Genomic DNA, 20,862 nt, shown 5'->3' with positions numbered 1-20,862 from the left:
GTCTTCCCCAATGGAGACTAATCTACACAAACTTAAGGAAGCAGCTGCAGAATCACCTTCCATAGATTCTACTCTTTACAAACAGATGATTGGGTCCCTTATGTACTTGGTAAATACAAGACCTAATATTTGATATGTTGTTAATGCCTTAAGTTAGTTTATGTGAGCCAAAGGAGATTCACCTAGTTGCAGTCAAACACATTATGAGATACTTACAAGGCACTCTTAATCTTGGGCTCAAGAATGAGAAATTTGATTTGGACTTACATGGGTTCATAAATTCATATTGGGTTGGAAGTGTTACTGATAGGAAAAGCACTTTTGGATGTTGTTTCAATTTAAGCTCAGCAATGATATCATGGATATGCAAAAAGCAAGCATCAGTAGCACAGAGTTCCACAAAAGCTGAATACACTGCAGCAGCAATGGCTTCTCCAAAAGCAGTTTGGCTTAGAAAGTTACTTGTGGGATTATTTGGTCAACCCATGAATCCCACTATTATTCACTCTGATAATCAAAGTTCCATCAAGTTTTTTGTGAATCCAGTTTTTCATGACAGGTCCAAGCATATTGAAATTCCTTACCATTATGTAAGAGATATGGTAGACGAGAAAACTGTCAAGTTAGAATACATTTGCACTGCAGATCAAACAGCAGATATTCTTGCCAAACCTCTCTCTCGAGTGAAGATGGATCACTTCAGAAAAAGACTTGGTATGGTTAAATTATAATACATTTGTATTCTTTAATTATTAATGAAATAATTTTGAGTTAAAATTATTATTGTCAAGCTATTGACTTTTATAAGCTTCACCATTTGTATTCATTATCTAAGAGGTGACAATCTCTGAGATAATGAACACTTGTATAAAAGACATTATGAGAGATGACGATCTCTGAGATAATGTACTGAACATTAGAGAACTACTATCAAATCTGGATGAGTTCAAGATCAAATTGTGATATAGACATTTCTATGCCTATGAATCACAACTTAGATAAAGGGAGAATTTAATTATTTCCCAAACTTTATCCTGTGTACTGGCAGATCTTAACTCAGGATCATATTGTGATATAGACCTGTCAATACCTATGAGTCACAACTTCGCTAAAGGGAGAATTTAATCACTCTCCGGGTTTTATCATGTATATTGCATTTCATGCAATACTGTTATCACAAGTATAAGTGATAAGTCATATCACTAGTATACTAATATGACATAGTATCATGTGTTCAATGATACCACATGCTTAGAAGATTCAAATAGATATAGAGTATCAATCTATGCTTATTCCTCTTAATTGATGGTACTAGATTTGTTATCTCTTAGTATGATTATCAAGTTAAGAGGGAGTACTAATTTTATATCATGCAACTCTGATATCATACTGATCTGAATCTGCAGATCGAACAGATCAGTCTACGCAAGAAATCCCTTAGGTAAAACGGGCCTATATAATTGTTATTTCGTTTGACAATGATCGGCATCTCTTTGAGGCAATATTGTTAATGACTAAATTGATAAACTAGGTTAATTTAGTTACTAACTAATTGTCATCCATGAATAGCCACCAATTTCTTGAAATGGAATAAAGGCCGACCTAGAGAGGGACATGTCCTTTCAAGGACATGCCCCTTGGTGGTTATATTTATGTAGGGTGTAAATGTGGATAAAGGACACACATTGAAACACAAGTCTGCTCCTTTAGCATCTACAACCTCATACGATTTATAGCAGAAATAAATATTATATTACAGAACTATACATCATAGCAAGAACATTTAATAGACCATTTGGTATTAATAAAGACCATCTTCGGTAAGGTTAAAGGCATTATATCAGTATTGGAAGTTCAGAATTTGCAGAAACTTTACAAATAAATCTTTGGATTTTCTTAATTGCATTAGCATGCTTTGAGGGAATAAAAAATAAACTGAGAGCATATACAGGCATATTCTGAAGAGTGGAATTGAGAAGTTGTATCTTTCCAGCTTGACTGAGAAGAGCTCCTTTCCATCCAATGAGTTTGAAGTTGAATTTGTCAACTAACTCATTCCAGAAGGAATCTGATAGTTTAGGACCCGAGGGGAGCCCAAGATAGGTGGAGGGGAAGGAATCAATCTTGCACCCTAGAATCTTCAACATTCCCGTTTGTTTTACAACAGGGGTATTAAGGAAGAAGATCGAGCTCTTAGTCCAATTGATGAGCTGCCCTGTAGCTGTAGTATACGTAGTTAAAGCTTCCTTAAACATTCTTGCTCCTCAAATGGTAGAACACACCATTAACATCATGCCATCCACAAATTGCTCATGAGAACAAATTTGGGAACCAGAAGAACGTTAGAGCCCCTTGATTTTACCTTCCTAAACAAATTTACCAATAAACCTACCTATCGATTCCGTGGTGATCGTAAATAGGACAAGAGATATAGAATCTCCCTGTCTGAGCCCCCTAGAGGGTTTGAAAAAAATTGAAGAGGCCAAACAAAAAGATTTCATAACTTTGCATAAAAAGGACTAGTTAACTTTGTCATACACTTTAGAGAGATCCAATTTCATAATGAAACCCTCTTTCTTAGACACTTTCAAACAACGGATATTTTCATGAACTCTAATTATGGAATCAAGGATGTCTTCCTGGCACAAATCCATTCTGCTGATCAGAAATGATACTCGGGAGAATCAATAATAATCTTGTAGTGAGAACCTTAGAAGTGATTTTATAAGTGAGTTGCAAAGGTTTATTGGTCTGAACCCATCCACAGAATCAGCTCTTTATTTTTTTGGAATGAGGGCTATGGAAGTCGAATCGATTTCCATAAGTAAAGTTTGATAGCCAAAGAATTCTTTCACCGCATTGGAAACATCATGAGAGATAATGTGCCAAGATTTCTGGAAAACCAGCATAAGGAAACCATCAGGACCAGGTGACTTTTCCCTTCAAACGAAAAGGTAGCATCTTTGATCTCTTTCTGAGAAGGGATAGCACGTAGCACTTTATTTATGCTGATCTGTGATATTTTCTGGAATTGAAGACGGAAGATCATCTTGAAAAGGGTGATTAAGATTCAAATCCACAGAAAGCAGATTCGAAAGTAGCCCACCATTTCAGATATAATATCTTGATCTTTAACAAATTTCCCAGAGACAGTATTTAAAGAGTTAATTATGTTCGCTGCCTTAAATATTTGAGCTGTCATGTGGAAGAATTTAGTATTTCTATCCCCAACTTCCAACCACAGAGCTCTCGATCTTTGCCTCCAGAAGGATTCTTCTTTTGTGATAATATCATGATAGTTTAGCAGTATCTCATTTTCAGATTTTATCAATGAAGTCGAGAAACCATTATCTTGGATTTGATTTTGAATTGTTTTCAGTTCGTCAAGTATCTCTGACTTTTCTTTGAAAATGTCTCCAAACACCTCTTTGTTCCATTTTTTAATCTTGACTTTGACATTACTTAATTTTTTAGTGATCTTGAATATAGTAGTTCCTTCCACATCAATATTCCACCATTCAGAGATTCTAGAATACAAATCAGGGTGAGCCAACCACATTCTTTCAATATAGAAAGGGTAGTTAACTTTACCAGACAAGGGGTCAGCATTGAAAGAAATGGGAAAGTGATCAGAACCAATGCAAGGAAACGAAGAAAGATTAAAGGAATAATAAGTCATCCAATCAAGAGAAACAAGGGCTCTATCAACCCTAGCTTGGATAAGGTCCTTTTCAAGTCTCCTATTAGACCAAGTGAATTGGGAACCTTGAAGATCCATCTCAATAAGAGCCCGATTGTTAATGAAGTTTATGAGGTCTAGTCTGTTGTCAATTTGTGATGTAGAACCTCCTTCAGAATCTTTTAAAGGGGTGTTTAAATCCCCCATTATCATCTAGCTCTTATTAGATGATGAAGATCTAGCTCTCCCAATCTTCTTCCAAAAAGCTTTTCTACCATTCTTGGTGTTGGGAGCATAAATGTTAGTTGCTACCCATTCAAATTTATCTTGAATATGATTAAACTTAACAACTATAATGTTATTACCAATGAAAATAGGCTTACCTTCTATATGGTCAGGGTTCCAAAAGGTAGCAATGCCTTCAGACGCTCATTCAGAATCACTGCCCTCCACCCCACAATTGTTAAAGAGTTCAATTTTTTCAACTTTCTCTTTAGACATTTTGGTCTCTTGAATCATCACTATATTAGGCTTATGATCATGCACAAGGTTTCTCAGCATAACTTGTTTATGAGGACTATTTAGTCCTCTGATATTCCATGATATAATCTTCATCTTTTACTAGTTCAACATGCCTCGTGGATGGTCATTTGCTTTCCATCCACTATATTATGTTTTCTTGCTATCTCCCTCTGCTTTTTAGCAAACAATCTCCCTAGTCCTTGCTTTTGTGCTCCTACATCTGCTTTCATCTGTCTTGTCATGATCCCTTCCTGGGGGGGCGGGGTTTCATTTGAGAACTCCCCCTTTTTCCTACCGACTTAGTTCCTCCATTTTTCTCGTTTTTGACAGGTTTCCATTCACTTTCTGCAACTTCCTTCAGATTTTTATCTTCATCCATCCAGACCACCATTTGCGACCATATTATTTAGCTTAGCTAAATTCTGATCTTCATAAACTGTATTCTGACAAGCTCCAGTATCACAGCCTCCCCTTGCCAAGGACTACTTCGATTTTTCTTCCTCAAGTATATTTTCAATAGAAATAACCTCTTTTGGGTCAGTTTTCCCCTTCTAACTTTTCTTGTTCCCCCTCCCTAATCCCACTAGAATCACTTTTCTCAGGATCAGCTAACTTTATTTGTTATCCAGAGTTTGTCTTCTCCTTCACCTGAGGATCTAGTTCTTCATTAGTTTTTGTTCCAGCAGCTTCCTCATGCTTTAAGTTTTTGTCTCCTTTTGAGGTTTCTCTTTCAAAACTTTTTTTGCTACCTAACTTGGTCACTTCTTTTGTTTTTTCCTTTAGGAGTTTAAGAGGACATTGTTTTTCCCAGTGCCCTGCCTTCTTACAAAAGAAGCAGGTGAAGGGCAACGATTCGTATTCAATAGCTTGCGGTCATTGCCCAAGTTTAGAATGGAGGAAGATAGTCTGCGAAAGATCAGTATCTTGCTCAATATTAACATAGATTCTAGCAAAACCAAGCCTCAATCTAGCCGCAATCATTGGGTCAATAGAAAGGAGTTCTCCAAACAAGCTCATCAAACCCGTAAAGACATCTTCATTCCAGTACTCCAGAGAAAGGCCAGGGAGTCTAACCCAGATAGGTACAGAGGAGAAAAAGGATTCATTCAGATCCATATTCGTAGACCATTTTTGTAGAGCTAGGGCGACTTTTCCCATCATCCTGGGACCGCCGCACAAAACATTTGAAAGGTCATCATCATTTGAAAACTCAAATGAAAAGAAACCTTAGGCCATTGCTGTGACCTCCACCTGGTCCTTTAGATACCATTTTCTCTTAATGAAGCTTCTAACCATATCTATATTTGGTCAAGAACCAACAAATTTTCCAACAAGAGTCAAGGCCATACCCAAAACCGAATGGTCTATGAGTGAATCAGTTATATAAATAGCATATACCCCTTTAGAAGGTTCTGAAATATTATTGATGTCCGGAAAAATGGATTTACCGGATGGTTTTATGCCAAAGAGGGACAACCACTTACCATGACCCTCACCCAGATTTGACGATTTATTATTCCCTATACCAGAAGTTTGACCAGTCTCTATTTGTGCACACTTTTTGAAGTTTTGGCCTCCAGCTTGTTCCTTACTCAGGCCCACATGCTTTGGGATAAGAGGATCCTTGAAAGCTGAAGTTACCAGCAATGTTAGAAAGTAATGACAGAAGATTCCTTTTGATCCAATCTCTTCTCACCATCTTTGCCTAGTGAAAAGTCTTGAGCTCGACCATCCGAGCTACCATCTTTCAGTCCAGCACCATGGCCTGGACCAGTTTCAGCTCTCGTTCCCTCTCCCTTTCCCGCCATAGTCCTAACCTTGTTATTGTGCCATGATAAATATAAATTCACATGTTTCACTTGACAAAAGCAATTAAATTAAAGATAGTTTCAGAATTCTTTTATTCAGGGCAACGAAAAGCCCTTAGAGGTAATATAAAACTAATATCAGGCCCAATTAGTTAACAGTTTATCTGAATTTGATAGTTAATCTTGATTCATGGTCAAGCCAGAAATTATTACAAATATGGTTCTCAAACTATTTTTTAAAGATGGAATGTCCTTTAATGCATTGCCGAGCATGCAGATCGACTACTGACATTGATAAAACCAACCAAGTAGAAGCAGGAATAACAGCTCTAGGGAATTTGGATTGATAATTGATGACAGTGCATGAGCAACCCCGTAAAGGGAAAAAAAGAGCAGCCTAGTGTTCATTAAAAAGTAAGATGTCAAGAGTTAAGGACTGCATGAACAAACTGATTGTACCAAGCAATGGTCAGCTAAAGCCCAAGGATAATGGACAGAAGTAAATAAGCTACCCAGCTGATCATACCACCAAGCAAATGACCAATCAGACCAAGACGAGAATTCACATGGCACAAGGAGCTTCAAAAATGAAATAATTCCTTGGCACAAGCATTCCGAGTAATCACTCAAAGGAAGATAATTTACTGTCCTATCAAACCAGAAGGCTTAAGAGGAAAGAGCTGAAAAGACTAAACAAATAAAAAAAGTCCACCAGAAGAAGGATGCTGCAATGGAAGGCACAGACACAAAAGTTGTGAAAACAAAAGAAAGGAAATTGTCTAAAACACGCGATAATCAAAGATGCATTGATAAGGTATATGCCCATGATTCGCCTATTTAATGTCTAAAGCCTATAAATATGGATGTGTGTGTATGTACTACGTGCTTACTGTTTTGCATTGATGGTTGGTTGACAGAATATGGGCTTCTGAAGTAAGAGATCACCTTTATCCTTGGTGATGATTTACTCAGTGCCAAAAGAGTAACGTTAAGGAAACTGATTCAGCAATGGAGATGGCCTGGATGGGGATTGTAGATGGTGCTTTTGGCTTAACTAACCTTCCTCTCTGAAAAGGTACTGGGTACTGATTCAGAAGTAGACAGTTCCACTGGTTCTCAAACTAAGTCATCTTCTTGTTTTTTATAATTCTCATCACATTCAAATTTATGAAATGGATATAAGAAAATCTCTAAAGAGAGGCTTTTCAATAGCACAAGGGTGTGACTACAGGCTCCTCAAAGAAATGTTCGGATGTCATACAGCAAACAAGTAGCAGCCTATAATTTCTGGCTGCTCACCTGTATAGAGAGAAAAATTGTTAGGGGGCTTGCTTTTCTCCACCTCATCATGACAGGAAGTTTATTTCGATAACATTCATGCTATACTGAGATTCAAGTCAATATGCATTTATTTCTCTCTGTGGTCCATAAGTGTTTACCAAAGTTACTACTGATGCAAGAGATGATCATGATGATGCTCAGCAGCCCATAAGTTCTTCTGATACTTATAACTGTCCCCTGAATTTGGTAGAGCTGTTAGTGATAAATAGTTTTGTGCACAACTTTTGGCTGAATTCAGGATAAAATGAATATTTTGAATAGGTATTACCTTAAAATGGTAAATAGCAGTTTGATTTGATCAATTGTTATGAAAAATTGATAAATCAAAAATTGATCTATGCTGTGTTTTAAATTTCATATATTTTCGTATAGCCTTTTCTTAGCACATATTTCTGTTTGACACTTCCCATATAGATATATATAAGACAGCATTCATGCAATCTCTGATGTCAATAATATAAATGTAGGCTCAACAGATGCATTAACTCAAGCCTTTACCTCATGTGTCAACATTAAATAACACCAAAGGACATCATCAACCCAACTCTCAATAAATTTATGATGGTTTCAAAATGATGGAAAGAATGAATTTCTTTAAAGATGATGCAGGAGAATGTAACAAGTGTACTAAAGTCTACAGTTACAAGCATTTTTACAATGTTAGTGTAGTGGGTTCAGTTCATTTCTCATCAAACCCACATTAACTCGCCTTGAAGACCACAGGGATCATGATTACAAATTAAATTACACTGCCTGCTCTATTTGCATTTTCTACCATTATTTATGTATTTTGATACTTTATCATTAGATACCAGATGATGTGCACAAAATATTTTTCTAGACTTGAGAGTGCTTTTATAAAATTTCTAATATCTATAGCTTTGATTCATGGCACTGGACTCATCGTATCAATATGATTACTTAACATGTAAAGCCAATGATGGTTGCAATACGATTCATGAATATAGTCATTTTCACATTTGTTAAATTAATTGAATGGTTGGATTCCTGCTAACTTATAGTATTCTTAAGTAATTAATTGGTCATGCATACTAGTAGGCACCAGAAAATGTCAATCCCTCATTTCTTGTGCCCTAAAACTTCTGATCATGTCTCTCATATTATTGACATTTCCAGTTGGTTACCCATTTCCCTAATTCTGGCAACATAGTTTTGATGTCACTCCCTCATTTCTTGTGCCCTAAATCTTTTGATCATGTCACTCATATCATTGACATTTCCAGTCAGTTACCCATTTCCCTAATTCTAGCGACATAGTTTTGAAGAGTTGTTGGAGTTATTTAGAATATATATTAAGAAACACTCACAATCACATTGATCTCATTCAAGAGGTTGGGAAAAATATTATTAAAAACATTACCCACAACAAAAAATTTAAGATAATAGTTGATGGCAATATGGGACATTGTAATTGTATGAAGTCAAATATTGTGACTGTGTTAGTCATATTGTGAGTCGCCCTATTTTGAACTTTTCCTAAATTGCCCATCTAGTTATTGAAGCTTCCTATTGTCACTTCGTGTTCTCCTGGTTATCAAAAATATTGTATAAAACCTTCTGTAATTTCCCATCATTCATTGTGTTTGTCCAAACCTCTTTGAACCACTTTGAACCTCGGCTCAAAGTAGTTCAAAGTAGTTCAATCAAAGGGTTTCATGCTGACCGTTTATCTTCTGCAGGTAATTCGCAAAAGACTACGATGTGTTCTTTTGAACTACTTCGAACCCCTTTGAATCTTAGTTTGAAGCAGTTCAAAGTGGTTCAATCACTAAGGCTCCTTGGGAGAAATTGATTGTAGGTTGTTGAAGTCGTCGTTTTCCCATGGCATTAATTACCATGTCAAGAGGTAAAAAAAAATTAAAATGCTTTAATTTCAAGCATGGGAAATCGTCATCATGATTTAAAGTGGAAAATCTTTCGCCGAAAAAGAAGGATTGGGTGTCAGATGAAGTTAATCATTGTAAGTACAACTACAAAGGGAAGTATTTAATAAAAAGGTCATGTCGAGAGATTTTGAACGTGTGAACCTAGCCACAGTTGATTTGTCATGAATGCCTCATAATGAGGCTGTACTTTCACATGTATGTTCTCTTTCCCTTAAAAAGAGCATAGTTTTCCCTTTTGTTTATCATGTGAAAAGTGGATCTAAAGAAGGAGCTACTAAGGGACAAGAAAAGAGGTCATTTTTCTTGGCAAGTCGCAGGTGAGAACACAGAAAAACCTTCTTTTTGATCTACCGTCTATGTGCATTTCAAGATAGAATCAATTTGAGCCTTGCTTTCTTTGTTTAAGATGAAATCTGTGTTACATTTCTTTGGGAATGTTTCGAGTTTGGAATGCAAGAGACCTATTATTTGTGATACCAATTTAGAAGTTGTTAGACTGGAAAAGTTGCAGTCGAATTTTCTTGAGCAAGCCGATGAATTGAATGGTTGTATGAAAATTTTGACTAGTGGTTTGATTGAAGCTGCAGCGTTCCCTCTTGCCCTGTTAAGCCCTGAATTGCTCCAACTCTGTATTGATCATTATGATGTGAGGAGTAAAACTATCCTAAATAAAGATGGAGAACCTGTGCTGTCAATCTCCAAGGAAACTATTGCCTCAGTGTTACATCTACCAGAAAGCACATTCGCTGCATTTTCTCCCATCCAATCCCTAGCTGAGTACCGAGAAACCCCAAAAGAATACCGTAACATTCTAACCAGGAAGTGGATAGCAACTAATTATGGCAGAGGTTCAAGGCTACCTAAGATAGTCACAAAAGATCATCTAAAACCCCATATTCATGATCTTGTAGTGCTGTTACACCGAGTAAAGGGTTCAGCTAATGTCCTCCTTTTTGAAGAATGGATGTTTCGTTATGTAGAGATCATTTTAAAAGGGGAACAATGGATGGATTGGGCTGAAATAATTGCTAACTCATTAAGAACACAGCTTAAACATGCTAAGGAATCTAAGGAAAATTTCTATATGGCCTCCTATCTCACATACTGCACTGCTTGTGATAGTAATCTTACTTCCCTACCTCATGAAATCTGGAGTGAAGAAATAACAGTCTATCAATATTGTCCCTTACTTCAAAGAGACAAAGTGTTAGAAAAAAATTTTAAAGTACATGATGTATTGGTAGAAAGTGTGCATTTATCTCTGAAGAAGGCACCCATGCCCAAATTGTCCTCAGAAGCTGAGAAACTGATTCAAAAATATGGAAGCTATTACATATAGTTCCCTAAGTCACCTATTTGAGAGTAGGTGGGTTCGAGGATGAGCCAATGAGGTTATCACGTTATGCACTTGATTGTTTTGTTTTAGCTGAAGTTTGCAGCCAGTTATTCTCTGTCATTAAAGATAATCTACCTCAAGAGAATTGGGAGTTGGTGTTTCCTATCAAACTTGGTCCTTTGACTTGTAGCAGCATGATCAACGCCTCAGTCATAGGAAGTAATTTGCTTGGTTTTGGTTTTGGGTCTTACCAAGGAAGAAGGGATTTTGATAGTAAAGGATTTGCGGCTCAAGTTCTTGGTCTGAAGGGTCAGTTATCCACAATTCCACACCTAGAAGACTTATGGCAGGATTGTATATATGAAGAAAAAGTGTTAAAAAGAGACCACTCAAGATTAACACTTCAACGAATCAATTCCCTCAAATTGAAATTTCAACTAGAAGGAATAGTTGAAAATGGTTCAGACATTGTTGAACCAGGGTGGAAAGAGGCTGGTGAGTTGAGACAACTGGAAGTGGATTAGAATCAGGAAGAAGAAGATGACATAAATCTAAGAACTAGATCCATTCTCACCCATACAGATAATTGGCTAAGGAGGCAGAGCATGAAAGTAGTCAATGAACCGTCTCCAAAGACGGTTTCTTTTCTGAATCATTGACCTCTGACATCTAAGTTTCATCTCCTGTTGCAGGTGGTGTGTCGACACCTGGTAAGCAGAAAAGGTCGCCAACTCATACACAGAACACGGCTCCTCGAACCAGATCTAAAACCAAGTCTGAAGCTCTCATGCAGCAAGAAGTTCAGAAGGAAAAGATGCTGACCCAAGGACAGGATTCAGGTGATGGTTTCTCAGACAATCCAGACGGTGATGTGCAATTTATTGAAGCTCCTAGGGTGGACCAACCTAAATTCATGACTTCTACCTAGACACTCAAGCAATTTTTGCTAATCCCATTGTCCCATCTTGGTTATCAAACTCAGTTAGTAAGAAAAGAAATTTGTAGCCAGTATGTACACCTGTGAAAGATATTGTAACGAAGTATGCAGAACGTGGTTCCAAAGTTAAAAAGCTAAAAACTGATGCCCATTTAATTAAAGATCCAGTAACTGGGAAAATCAAAACAAAATTGGCCATGTATAAACAGAAAACTGAATCTGGAGAAATTGATAGCGAAGGCTTCAAAGTTACTTCAGTTGAACTTGAGACCATCAATAGAAATACAAGTAATAACTTCTTCACGTTTTATGCTGATCATATGTTAACCCAGTCAGAAAAGGATAGCAAGGAGAAGAAGGAACTCAAAGCCTTAGTGGTGACCATGGCTGCTTATATAGATTCACTGATGAATCTCAGGACCCTACCAGTTGTTTAGACTCCTCAATCTTTCGATCCTAATTCTGCAAACAGCCAACAACTAGTTAAACAAATGCAAAAAGGGAAGTTGCTTTCGGATGCAATGTAGGATTGGGTGAATTCCATCATCAAAGAAGGTAATAAGTTCATTTTGGATTTTAACACTGTGTATGCTGAAGGGGAAACGCTTTTGGGAGAGATTCAAACCCTTATTCCAGGGTGGGAGACCGAACAGAGTCAGTGTCAGGCTATTGTGTTCCAGGTGACTGAAGTTGAAAAATATGGAGTGCTTAAGTTCCTAAGTGAGAACCCTATGAAAATTGTAGATTCTTGTATGTTGTTCATTATGAAAAATAATATGGGCTAGAAAGAATAAATCTACAAAGAAGCTATTAAAGAAGTGCAATCCATTGAAAACAAGATTGTCGGGATGCATGAGGAGCTTCTTAAAGATATGAATATAGTGAATCCTATAGGAATTCTACAGTTCGATGATAGCAACATGGATTCTGAAGCATTAACAAAAAGCTTCAATGATGCTATTGCAAAGATTAAGGACAATGAATCACCTACCGCTAGTGATTTCACCACACTAGCAAATATTGAATCCATGCTATGTCTAAACAGGAACCTTATGCCGAGACAGAGCCTAAAGATCAAAGAATTCAAATGGCAAAAAGATGCTTGTAGGACTAAGTTGCTGAGTTTGAAGAACCCCCATTCTCATGCGATGCAAGAATTTATGAATACCTTTAGAAGCTGGAAACTGGTAAGACAAACCGTGGACGAGGGGGAAAAGACTGGCAATGAAGTCTGATCGAGATAGTTACTTTAGGTCATGTTTTGGGCAACCGTTTTTAAAACTGTTTTTGTTCTTATCGTAACTATTTAAACCGAAATGGTCAGGCTTTAATGGAGGCCTTTCGAATATGTAATAAGACTATAAATGCTAGGGGATTGAACTAACAAGGGGTTAGAATAGAAAGCTAGGAAAGACTAATAAAATAGGTACTTTTTTGCATTGCAATAGATATATAGCATATATATATATATTTTCTTTTTGAATGGCTGTGTGCAGGAAAGAAGTTTTTTAAATATATATATCATCTTTGATGCCACTTTAAAACTTGGTGTTTGAAGTGCTTAAATCATTCTTACTTTGCGAACATTTGATTTATCATTTGAGATATCTATTGTTGTTTCTTCGACAATTTACATTGATCACATTTCTCGAATGGTTATTATGAAGTTGTTGTATCATTCTTTTCTTTGAATAGGTGGTTACGGTGAAAAGATTGAGTTATTTTATCTTTATTGTATGAATGAATTATCACCTCACTACCTAGGAGTATGTGAGAGTCCTTATGCACTTTCTGGAAAAAGTGCGAAATTGGTTTTTAATTCATTAATAGATCTCATAAAGGAAGTTGTACCTATAAATACAGAGAGGAAACAAATAACATGAAGTTTTCTCAGTTGTTGTGAACATTTTTGTGCTTTCCAAGTCTTCGGCATAGAGAAAATTATCATTGTGTAATTCAAAAGACAATCTATTCACTAACAAACTGTAATGTCCCCTTTTGTGATTGCCCAAACTCTTGCCCTGAAATCGCAAGTTTAATTAAAGAAAACAATGAAATATAGTTAAAGTTATAAGGTTACTGATTCAAATATCTTAAGCAAGATAAATCTTGGATTAAATCTTGCAATCACATTATTAAAAATTGGAAATATAATTCATGAGACCAATTATTTCTACAAGGGTTAAGGATCAAACAACATATAAGTGCATATATATTAATGGCAGTGTTCCACCACCCACTGGGGATTAGGGGGCATGGTGACATCAGGACGGGTTTCTGGGATGTGTGACAAAGAGCCTAAAATTGGGAGTGTCAGTGGGATGGCAGGGGGGTCAACAATGGGGTGTCAGCGCAACATATACTATATAGTATGCATAGAGTACTTCAAAATGTTAGTTATGAAAAGATGTATAAGAACTAAGAAGTATAATAGCACCACAATACTATTACTGAGAAGTAATTGGTAAATTATTTGATATATTAACAAAATGATCAAAACGATCATTATAAAGAATTTACAAATGTTAAAAATAGAAAGTTTCTAATAAGAAACTGAAAAAGATTGTAGAAATGATCTTATCCACCTAATTTACATGACATGCAAAAAAGATGACCATTAAAGTATATAATAATATTCTAATACCCTCCTTTAATGGTCAATGTGTCAACAACACCAAGCTGCCCCCTAAATTTAGCAAACTTATCTGCACCCAGAGGCTTGTTGAGAATGTTTGCAGTCTGATCCATTGTTGTTGAACTGTCCCATCTTCAACCAACAACCAAATGTAATGACAATGAATGCCCACATGTTTGGTTCTTTCATGGACAACCAGATTCTTGGTTAGTTTAAGAACTCCTTGATTATCAGTAGAGTGAGAAAGTCAGAACAACTTGAGATATTTGAATATCCACAAGCATCTAACAAAGCTAAACTGCCTTACAAGTTGCATTGACAGTTCCATATACTCTAATTATGTGCAGAGTGAGACTGCAAATTGCTTTTTACTAGTCCAAGTGATTGCACCAAATCCCAAACTGAACACATATTCAAAGGTTGATGTCTTATCATCAACCGAACCTGCCCAATCCAAATCTGTGAACCCAGCGAGTCTAGGATCATGATTCTTAGTGGACACAAGTCCATAATCAGAGATGCCCTTCGCATAACATAGCACACGATTTGTTGCAACCCAATGATCATCCTTGGGGGTGTCAAGGGGATGGTGGGCAGGTCAACAATGGGGTGTCAATGCCATATATACTATATAGTATGTGCATATAGTATTTGAAGTGTTAGTTATGAAAAGATGTATAAGAAGTAAAATAGCACCACAATACTATTACTGAGAGGTAATTGGTAAATTATTTGATGTATTAACAAAATAATCAAAACGATCATTATAAAGAATTTACAAATGTCCAAAATAGAAAGTTTCTAATAAGAAACTGAAAAAGATTGTAGAAATGATCTTATCTACCTACTTTACATGATATACAAAAAAGATGACCATTAAAGTAATATAATAATATTCTAATACCCTCCCTTGATGGTCCATGTGTTAACAACACCAAGCTGCCCCCTAAATTTAGCAAACTTATTTGGACCAAGAGGCTTGCTGAGAATGTCTATAGTCTAATCCGTTGAATTGTTCTGTCTTCAACCAACGACCAAATGTAATGACAATGAATGCCCACATGTTTGGTTCTTTCATGGACACCCAGATTCTTGGTTAGTTTAAGAACTCCTTAATTATTAGTAGAGTAAGAGAGTCGGAACAACTTGAGATATTTGCATATCCACAAGCATCCGACAAAGCCAAACTGCCTCACAAGTTGTGCTGACAGCTCCTTATACTTTGATTATGTGAAGGAGAGTGAGACTACAAATTGCTTTTCACTAGTCCAAGTGACTGCACCAAATCCCAAACTGAACACGTATCCAAAGTTTGATGTCTTATCATCAACCGAACCTATCTATTAATGTTGTAGCTTCAGTCAAATTGAGTTGATCTAAAGATAATCATTCTATGGTTATTAGTTAATTATTAATTAGACAAACTCTAATATATCCATAGTTCCAAAAACTGCCATGAAATCGCCGAAATCACAATAAGATTCATGGCTCCCGATTTTTTTGGAATCGGAAATCGCTGGTGGCAATTTTTTCCTGTGAATCGCCAAAATCGGCGATTCATGGCAAAAATCGCCAAAATCGCCATCGTGAATGTCAAGAAATCGGCCGTGGTAGCAAGGATAGAAAGTTCAATTTTAAAAAAAAAACACATGTTTTATTTGTTTTCTAAGTTGACTTTCCTCTTTGTTATAACCCTAAAGAGCCTTCTATTTGCTTAGTATGAGTAGAAGAGAGGAAGAGTGAGAGAGAAGAAGAGAAAAGAGAATCCATAGGTTTCCAACCGGCAAGAAGGAAGAGCACCAAAGAGATCAGAAGTCCATCTGGGGAGGCCATAAATTGCATTGGGAGCATTAAGGAGTCAATATCAACACTCCTCAACTCATTTGCAAGAGGTAAGTGTTGGTTTTTTTTTTGCATGTTAGTGTAGTATGCATTTTTTGTTAAATTTTTTTAGTGTTCATTTGCAAATCTTGAATGTTTTTTATTTTTACTAAATTGCAAACTAAGGTTTGTTGTTTTGTAGTTTTTGTTTATTAGTTGCAAACTTTGATTTTTTACATGAATTTTTTTATTGCAGCAGCCCTTTGCTTTCATTTTCCAATTTCCACAATGGGTAAAAAAGATGAATGCTGGAAATATAATGAAGAGTTTCCTGGGAGAACCAAATATCAAACAAAATGTATATTTTGCAAAGAAAAAATAAATTCGGGAGGTATCTATAGATTGAAATGCCACATTGCTGGCATACCTGGCCATGATGTCACAGTTTGCACTCATCAAACCGCTGAGGCAAAAGGTACTTGTTTAGTGGCATTAGAAAAAATTGAACAAGACAAGTTGACTAAGAAAATGCAACTTGAAGGGTTAAGAGGTATTGGCTCCCGTGCTCCCACATCCGCAACCGCATCTACATCTGCAAGTGCATCTGCATCAGCTTCCGCATCCGTAGGTTGTGTTGGAGAGGGTTCTTCTAGGCCTCCTTTTCATCCTAGTGCTAGTGCTCATGTGAGTGTTAGTGGTAGTCGGTCTCATACTGAGACAGAGTCCAACACCAACCTATTGCGGCCTAGAGTGCGGAAAAACAGAATGGATAGTTACTTTGTGCCCCGCACTACTCCTGGCTCCCAACCCACGCTTGAGGGCATGGGTTTGAACAAGGAGATTCATGATGCTGCCAGAAAAGAGATTTGCAAATTCTGGTACTTTTGCAACATTCCATTTATTGCAGCCAGGTAATTGATTCTTTTTTCTTTGTTATCTTCAAAGTTAAAGTTAAAACTTAAAAGTAAAAGTAAAACTTTAATTATATCTACTTGTTTTATGAGTTTAGTTTTTGACATCTAAATTTCTAATCAATATCATTATCTATTTGTGACAGGACTCCTTATTGGCAGAACATGATAGATGCAGTTACCATTTGTGGTTCGGGGTTTAAAGCCCCAACTGAGGCTGAGTTGAGTGGATACCTCCTGGAGGAAATGGTTGAGGATATGAGGCATGAGCTTGAGGACAACCGAAAGGAGTGGATCGAAAAGGGTTGCACCATCATGACTGATGGTTGGACAGATAGGAGGGGAAGAACACTCCTCAATTTTCCTATATCCTGTGGAGGTGATTGATCATTCTACTTTCCTACATACATAATTTTGAATCGTGATTGACTATTTCAAATTTTGATTTGTTGATTGCTAATAGTAATTATAATTCGTTGTTTTGTTACTTGTAGGATATACCATGTTCCTCAAATCCATTGATGCTTCTGCTCATGTAAAAAACGCCACATACTTATGTGAGGTTATTGAGGAAGTTATAGCAGAGGTGGGGGAACAACATGTGGTGCAAGTGGTGACGGATAATGCAGCAAGTTATGTTGCTGCAGGTAAACTTTTAACTTTTTAAGTTTTGAAAATAAATTTATTTGAATTTTGAACTTTTTCTAATTCTAACTTAGAATTTCTAAGTTTCCTAAGTTCTAACATGTTTGAAATTTGAATTTCTAATTATCTTAAAATTGTTGTAGGCAAACTTTTGATGGAGAGGCACCCCACCATATTTTGGTCCCCTTGTGCAGCACACTGCCTTGACCTCATGTTGGAGGAAATTGGCAAACTCGAGTGGGTCAAGTCATGTGTGGAAAGGGCAAAAAACATATGCAAGTTTATTTATAATCATTCATTTGTCCTTAGCACAATGAGGAAGTACACAGGAGACAAAGAGTTAGCTCGTCCAGGGATCACGAGATTTGCCTCGAATTTCATCACCTTGCAGTCCTTGTTGACATCAAGGGATGATTTGAGGAGCATGTTTGTTGGGCGGGAGTGGATTTCATCTTCCTATGCTACGACCACTGCAAGGATAGATGTGGTGGATTGCATATTTGATGATGATGGTTTTTGGAAACCTGCTAGAGAAATCCTTAAGGTAATTTTATTGCAATTTAACATTTAATATTTTACAGTTTACTATGCTAATTGTTTAATGATTTAGTTTTACCTTAAGTTATATTATTGAATTATTCTATGTTTAAGTTTTGACTCAAATTTTTGTTTTACTTTATATGTAGGCCACTAAGCCCCTTGTATCTCTCCTACGAACTGTTGATGGGGAGAAGCCCTCTATGGGCTACATATATGAGGGCATGGATAGGGCCAAGGAGGCCATTAGAGCTCAGTATGCAGGAGTGCAGGAGAAGTATGCCCCTATTTGGGACATCATTGATAGGAGATGGCAGAATCAGCTCCACAGACCCATCCATGCAGCAGCTTACTTTTTGAATTCGGCATTTCGTTTCCGTCCTGACTTCAAAGTGAATGAGGAGGTTCTCACCGGATTATATACAGTGATCCAGAGGTTGAGTACTGATGAGGATAGCAGTGCTGCAATTATTGAGCTTGATAAGTTCAATAATAAAGAAGGGCCACTTTTCTCTAGCAGGGTAGCCATAGATGCTCGGGAAACAATACAGCCAGGTAAAAATTAAATAATATATTCAATGTTCATGAATCTAGATTCTAAACTTAAAATTGATTATGTAATTTTAGAGTTAACTTGTAATTTGTAATTTGTAAATGAGACTAATTATTTTTATTTTCCCTTATTTCAGATAGATGGTGGCAAATGTTTGGGGCCACAACCCCAAAACTTCAAAAAATTGCCATTCGTATTCTGAGTCGGCCAAGCAGCGCTTCTGGATGTGAGCGCAGTTGGTCCATGTTTGAGCACATCCACTCGAAAAGGAGAAACAGGTTGACAGTGCAGAGGTTGAATGATCTTGTCTTCGTTCATTACAACCTTCGTCTTAGGATCAGACAGATTTTGGGCACTGACTCCTCTCTGATCATTCTGGAGGAGATTGATCCAGAATCAGAGTGGCTCACAGAGGTTGTAGATCCAGTCTTCACTGAGGAAGACCGTGCGTGGATTTACCAGGTGGATATAGAGGCTGAGGCAACTAGAGCACGTTCTTCAGGCATTGGTAGACGCACACGTGCACGCACAGACACAGGCCCTAGCGACGTTCGTGAGCCCATCTTATATGCGGGAGATATGGCTCGATAGTCCTCTAGGACCTACATTAGACGCCTTGCTACTAGGCAGACTGGATACTCAAAGGCTGAGGCTGAGGCTGTAGCCGAGCTTGAGGATGATGTTGAGGATGATGATGACTATGAGCCTGAGGCTTGAACTGGAGCCTTGGTTTTATATTTTGTTTACAGATATTGATACTGAATCATTGATAGACATATGTTTCAAACTTTCATGGATCTTCATCTTAGATTCTTACATACATTTATGATTTGATATCTTATAGATCATCTTACATACATTCTATAATTTAAATCATTATGATCATTTGATTTCTATTTACTTCAGCTAGCCTACAATTTACATTTTAGATAACATAGTTACGTATGTGATGGATTTTATGTTCCATGTTTATGTATGTTAAGTTCTAACTTCTATTTGATGATGTTATAGTGTGCTTAAGTTATATTCAATAAAGGGTGCATGAAATAAGTTTTAAATTGTTAAAATCTTTAAATTTAAAGGGTTTTTTCAAATTTGCCAATTCATCGCCGATTCATTGCCGATTCACAATTCGATTCGGCCTTGCCAATTCCGATTCACGTTTCTTTGAATATATCTACTTATAAGGATATGTATGTATATATATATATATATATATATATATATATATATTTTTTTTTTTTTTTTTTTTTTTTTTTTTAATATTGTCTACATGGTTATTAACCAATAAACCCTAGAGACATGTCTTCTCTACACATATTTATCGACATTCGAATCTGCATTTGGAACATGCAAAAATAAATGATAGTGTTATTACATTGAAGAAAATGGTCCTACTGGTGTCAGAGCTAGGCTGCAAGTGTAAAAATGGATCAGTAAGAGAGTCTAAGAAAGATACACGAGTGCAAATAAAATTATAAAACCACGTCATAAAGAAAAGAATTTTATGTGAAGATGATACATCAAATTATGTAGAAAATATAACACTACAGAGATCAGATACAAAAATGAGGGAGTAGAAATATTGTCACTAAAGATTGGAGATTCCTACGCAACACCTTTGGATGTCAAGGAACATTATTTATGCAATTAATATGCTAGCTCAGGGAATCCACACTCATACTAGATGATATTAATCATAGAAAGAGGAAAAACACTCACAAGCGGAGTAAGCATCAGTGTAGTGGAACAACATACAAAGATCTCTCGCAAAAAATGTATAAACGAAGCAGTAAATTGAATGAATGAGGGCTCTAAAACATATTTTCCAATGCTGATTGATATTCATATACAACAAATGATATAACTGACTCTGAAAAAGTAGAGAGACGAGTTATCTTCAAGAAGAATTGTTAGGAATAATACAAATTGATTAAACCCATAGTCACAAACATTCTTTCTGGCAAATCTGTAGAAACAACGGTCGATGACCCGTAACCACAAAACATTATAAGGAGCAATATAATCTAAGGGGAATAAGGACATATAAAATTTGTAGCCAGAGGATTCCATAACTGAAAATCGATAGTCACCGATCAGAAGAAAATAATCTAGATATAAAAAGGATCACCAGTCTAGTACATAAGCCACTAAAAATCGAACTCAGCAATGGAAAGGAACATATTAGATTCATGTGACATGTAAGGATTGACAGTGTCTTAAATATTAA

At 36.5% G+C, this 20,862-nt stretch overlaps 3 protein-coding genes across 3 annotated transcripts in view; 2 read left to right on the top strand and 1 right to left on the bottom strand.

The window, feature by feature from the left end:
• LOC149534897 (Ribosomal protein L31) overlaps positions 1 to 20,862 on the bottom strand; it is an 85,972-nt gene that overhangs the window by 13,459 nt on the left and 51,651 nt on the right. The gene's annotated exons all lie outside the window — the stretch shown is intronic.
• LOC149534901 (uncharacterized) lies at positions 17,085 to 18,187 on the top strand. Its single transcript, XM_089804685.1, has 2 exons — positions 17,085 to 17,544; positions 17,686 to 18,187. Exons 1-2 carry the CDS (start codon positions 17,400 to 17,402, stop codon positions 18,111 to 18,113), a joined length of 573 nt encoding a protein of 190 aa, XP_089660811.1. The 5' UTR covers positions 17,085 to 17,399; the 3' UTR covers positions 18,114 to 18,187.
• LOC149534900 (uncharacterized) lies at positions 18,042 to 19,395 on the top strand. The gene is made up of 3 exons (XM_089806091.1): positions 18,042 to 18,086; positions 18,229 to 18,634; positions 18,769 to 19,395. Exons 2-3 carry the CDS (start codon positions 18,283 to 18,285, stop codon positions 19,221 to 19,223), a joined length of 807 nt encoding a protein of 268 aa, XP_089662217.1. The 5' UTR covers positions 18,042 to 18,086; positions 18,229 to 18,282; the 3' UTR covers positions 19,224 to 19,395.

The sequence above is a fragment of the Cupressus sempervirens genome, chromosome 10 (assembly GCF_028749045.1).
Source record: "Cupressus sempervirens isolate cs-2001-9-10 chromosome 10, ASM2874904v1, whole genome shotgun sequence".
NCBI classification, from domain to species: domain Eukaryota; kingdom Viridiplantae; phylum Streptophyta; class Pinopsida; order Cupressales; family Cupressaceae; genus Cupressus; species Cupressus sempervirens.
This window is presented reverse-complemented; position numbering and strand designations above follow the sequence as displayed.

What these genes read in the sequence shown, in the direction of transcription:
- LOC149534901 (XM_089804685.1), top strand. Translation starts at nt 17,400, where the DNA reads ATGTTCCTCAAATCCATTGATGCTTCTGCTCATGTAAAAAACGCCACA. An exon ending in AGCAAGTTATGTTGCTGCAG is followed by an intron (nt 17,545 to 17,685) that starts GTAAACTTTTAA and finishes AAATTGTTGTAG; the next exon opens with GCAAACTTTTGATGGAGAGG.
- LOC149534900 (XM_089806091.1), top strand. Translation starts at nt 18,283, where the DNA reads ATGGGCTACATATATGAGGGCATGGATAGGGCCAAGGAGGCCATTAGA. An exon ending in TCGGGAAACAATACAGCCAG is followed by an intron (nt 18,635 to 18,768) that starts GTAAAAATTAAA and finishes CCCTTATTTCAG; the next exon opens with ATAGATGGTGGCAAATGTTT.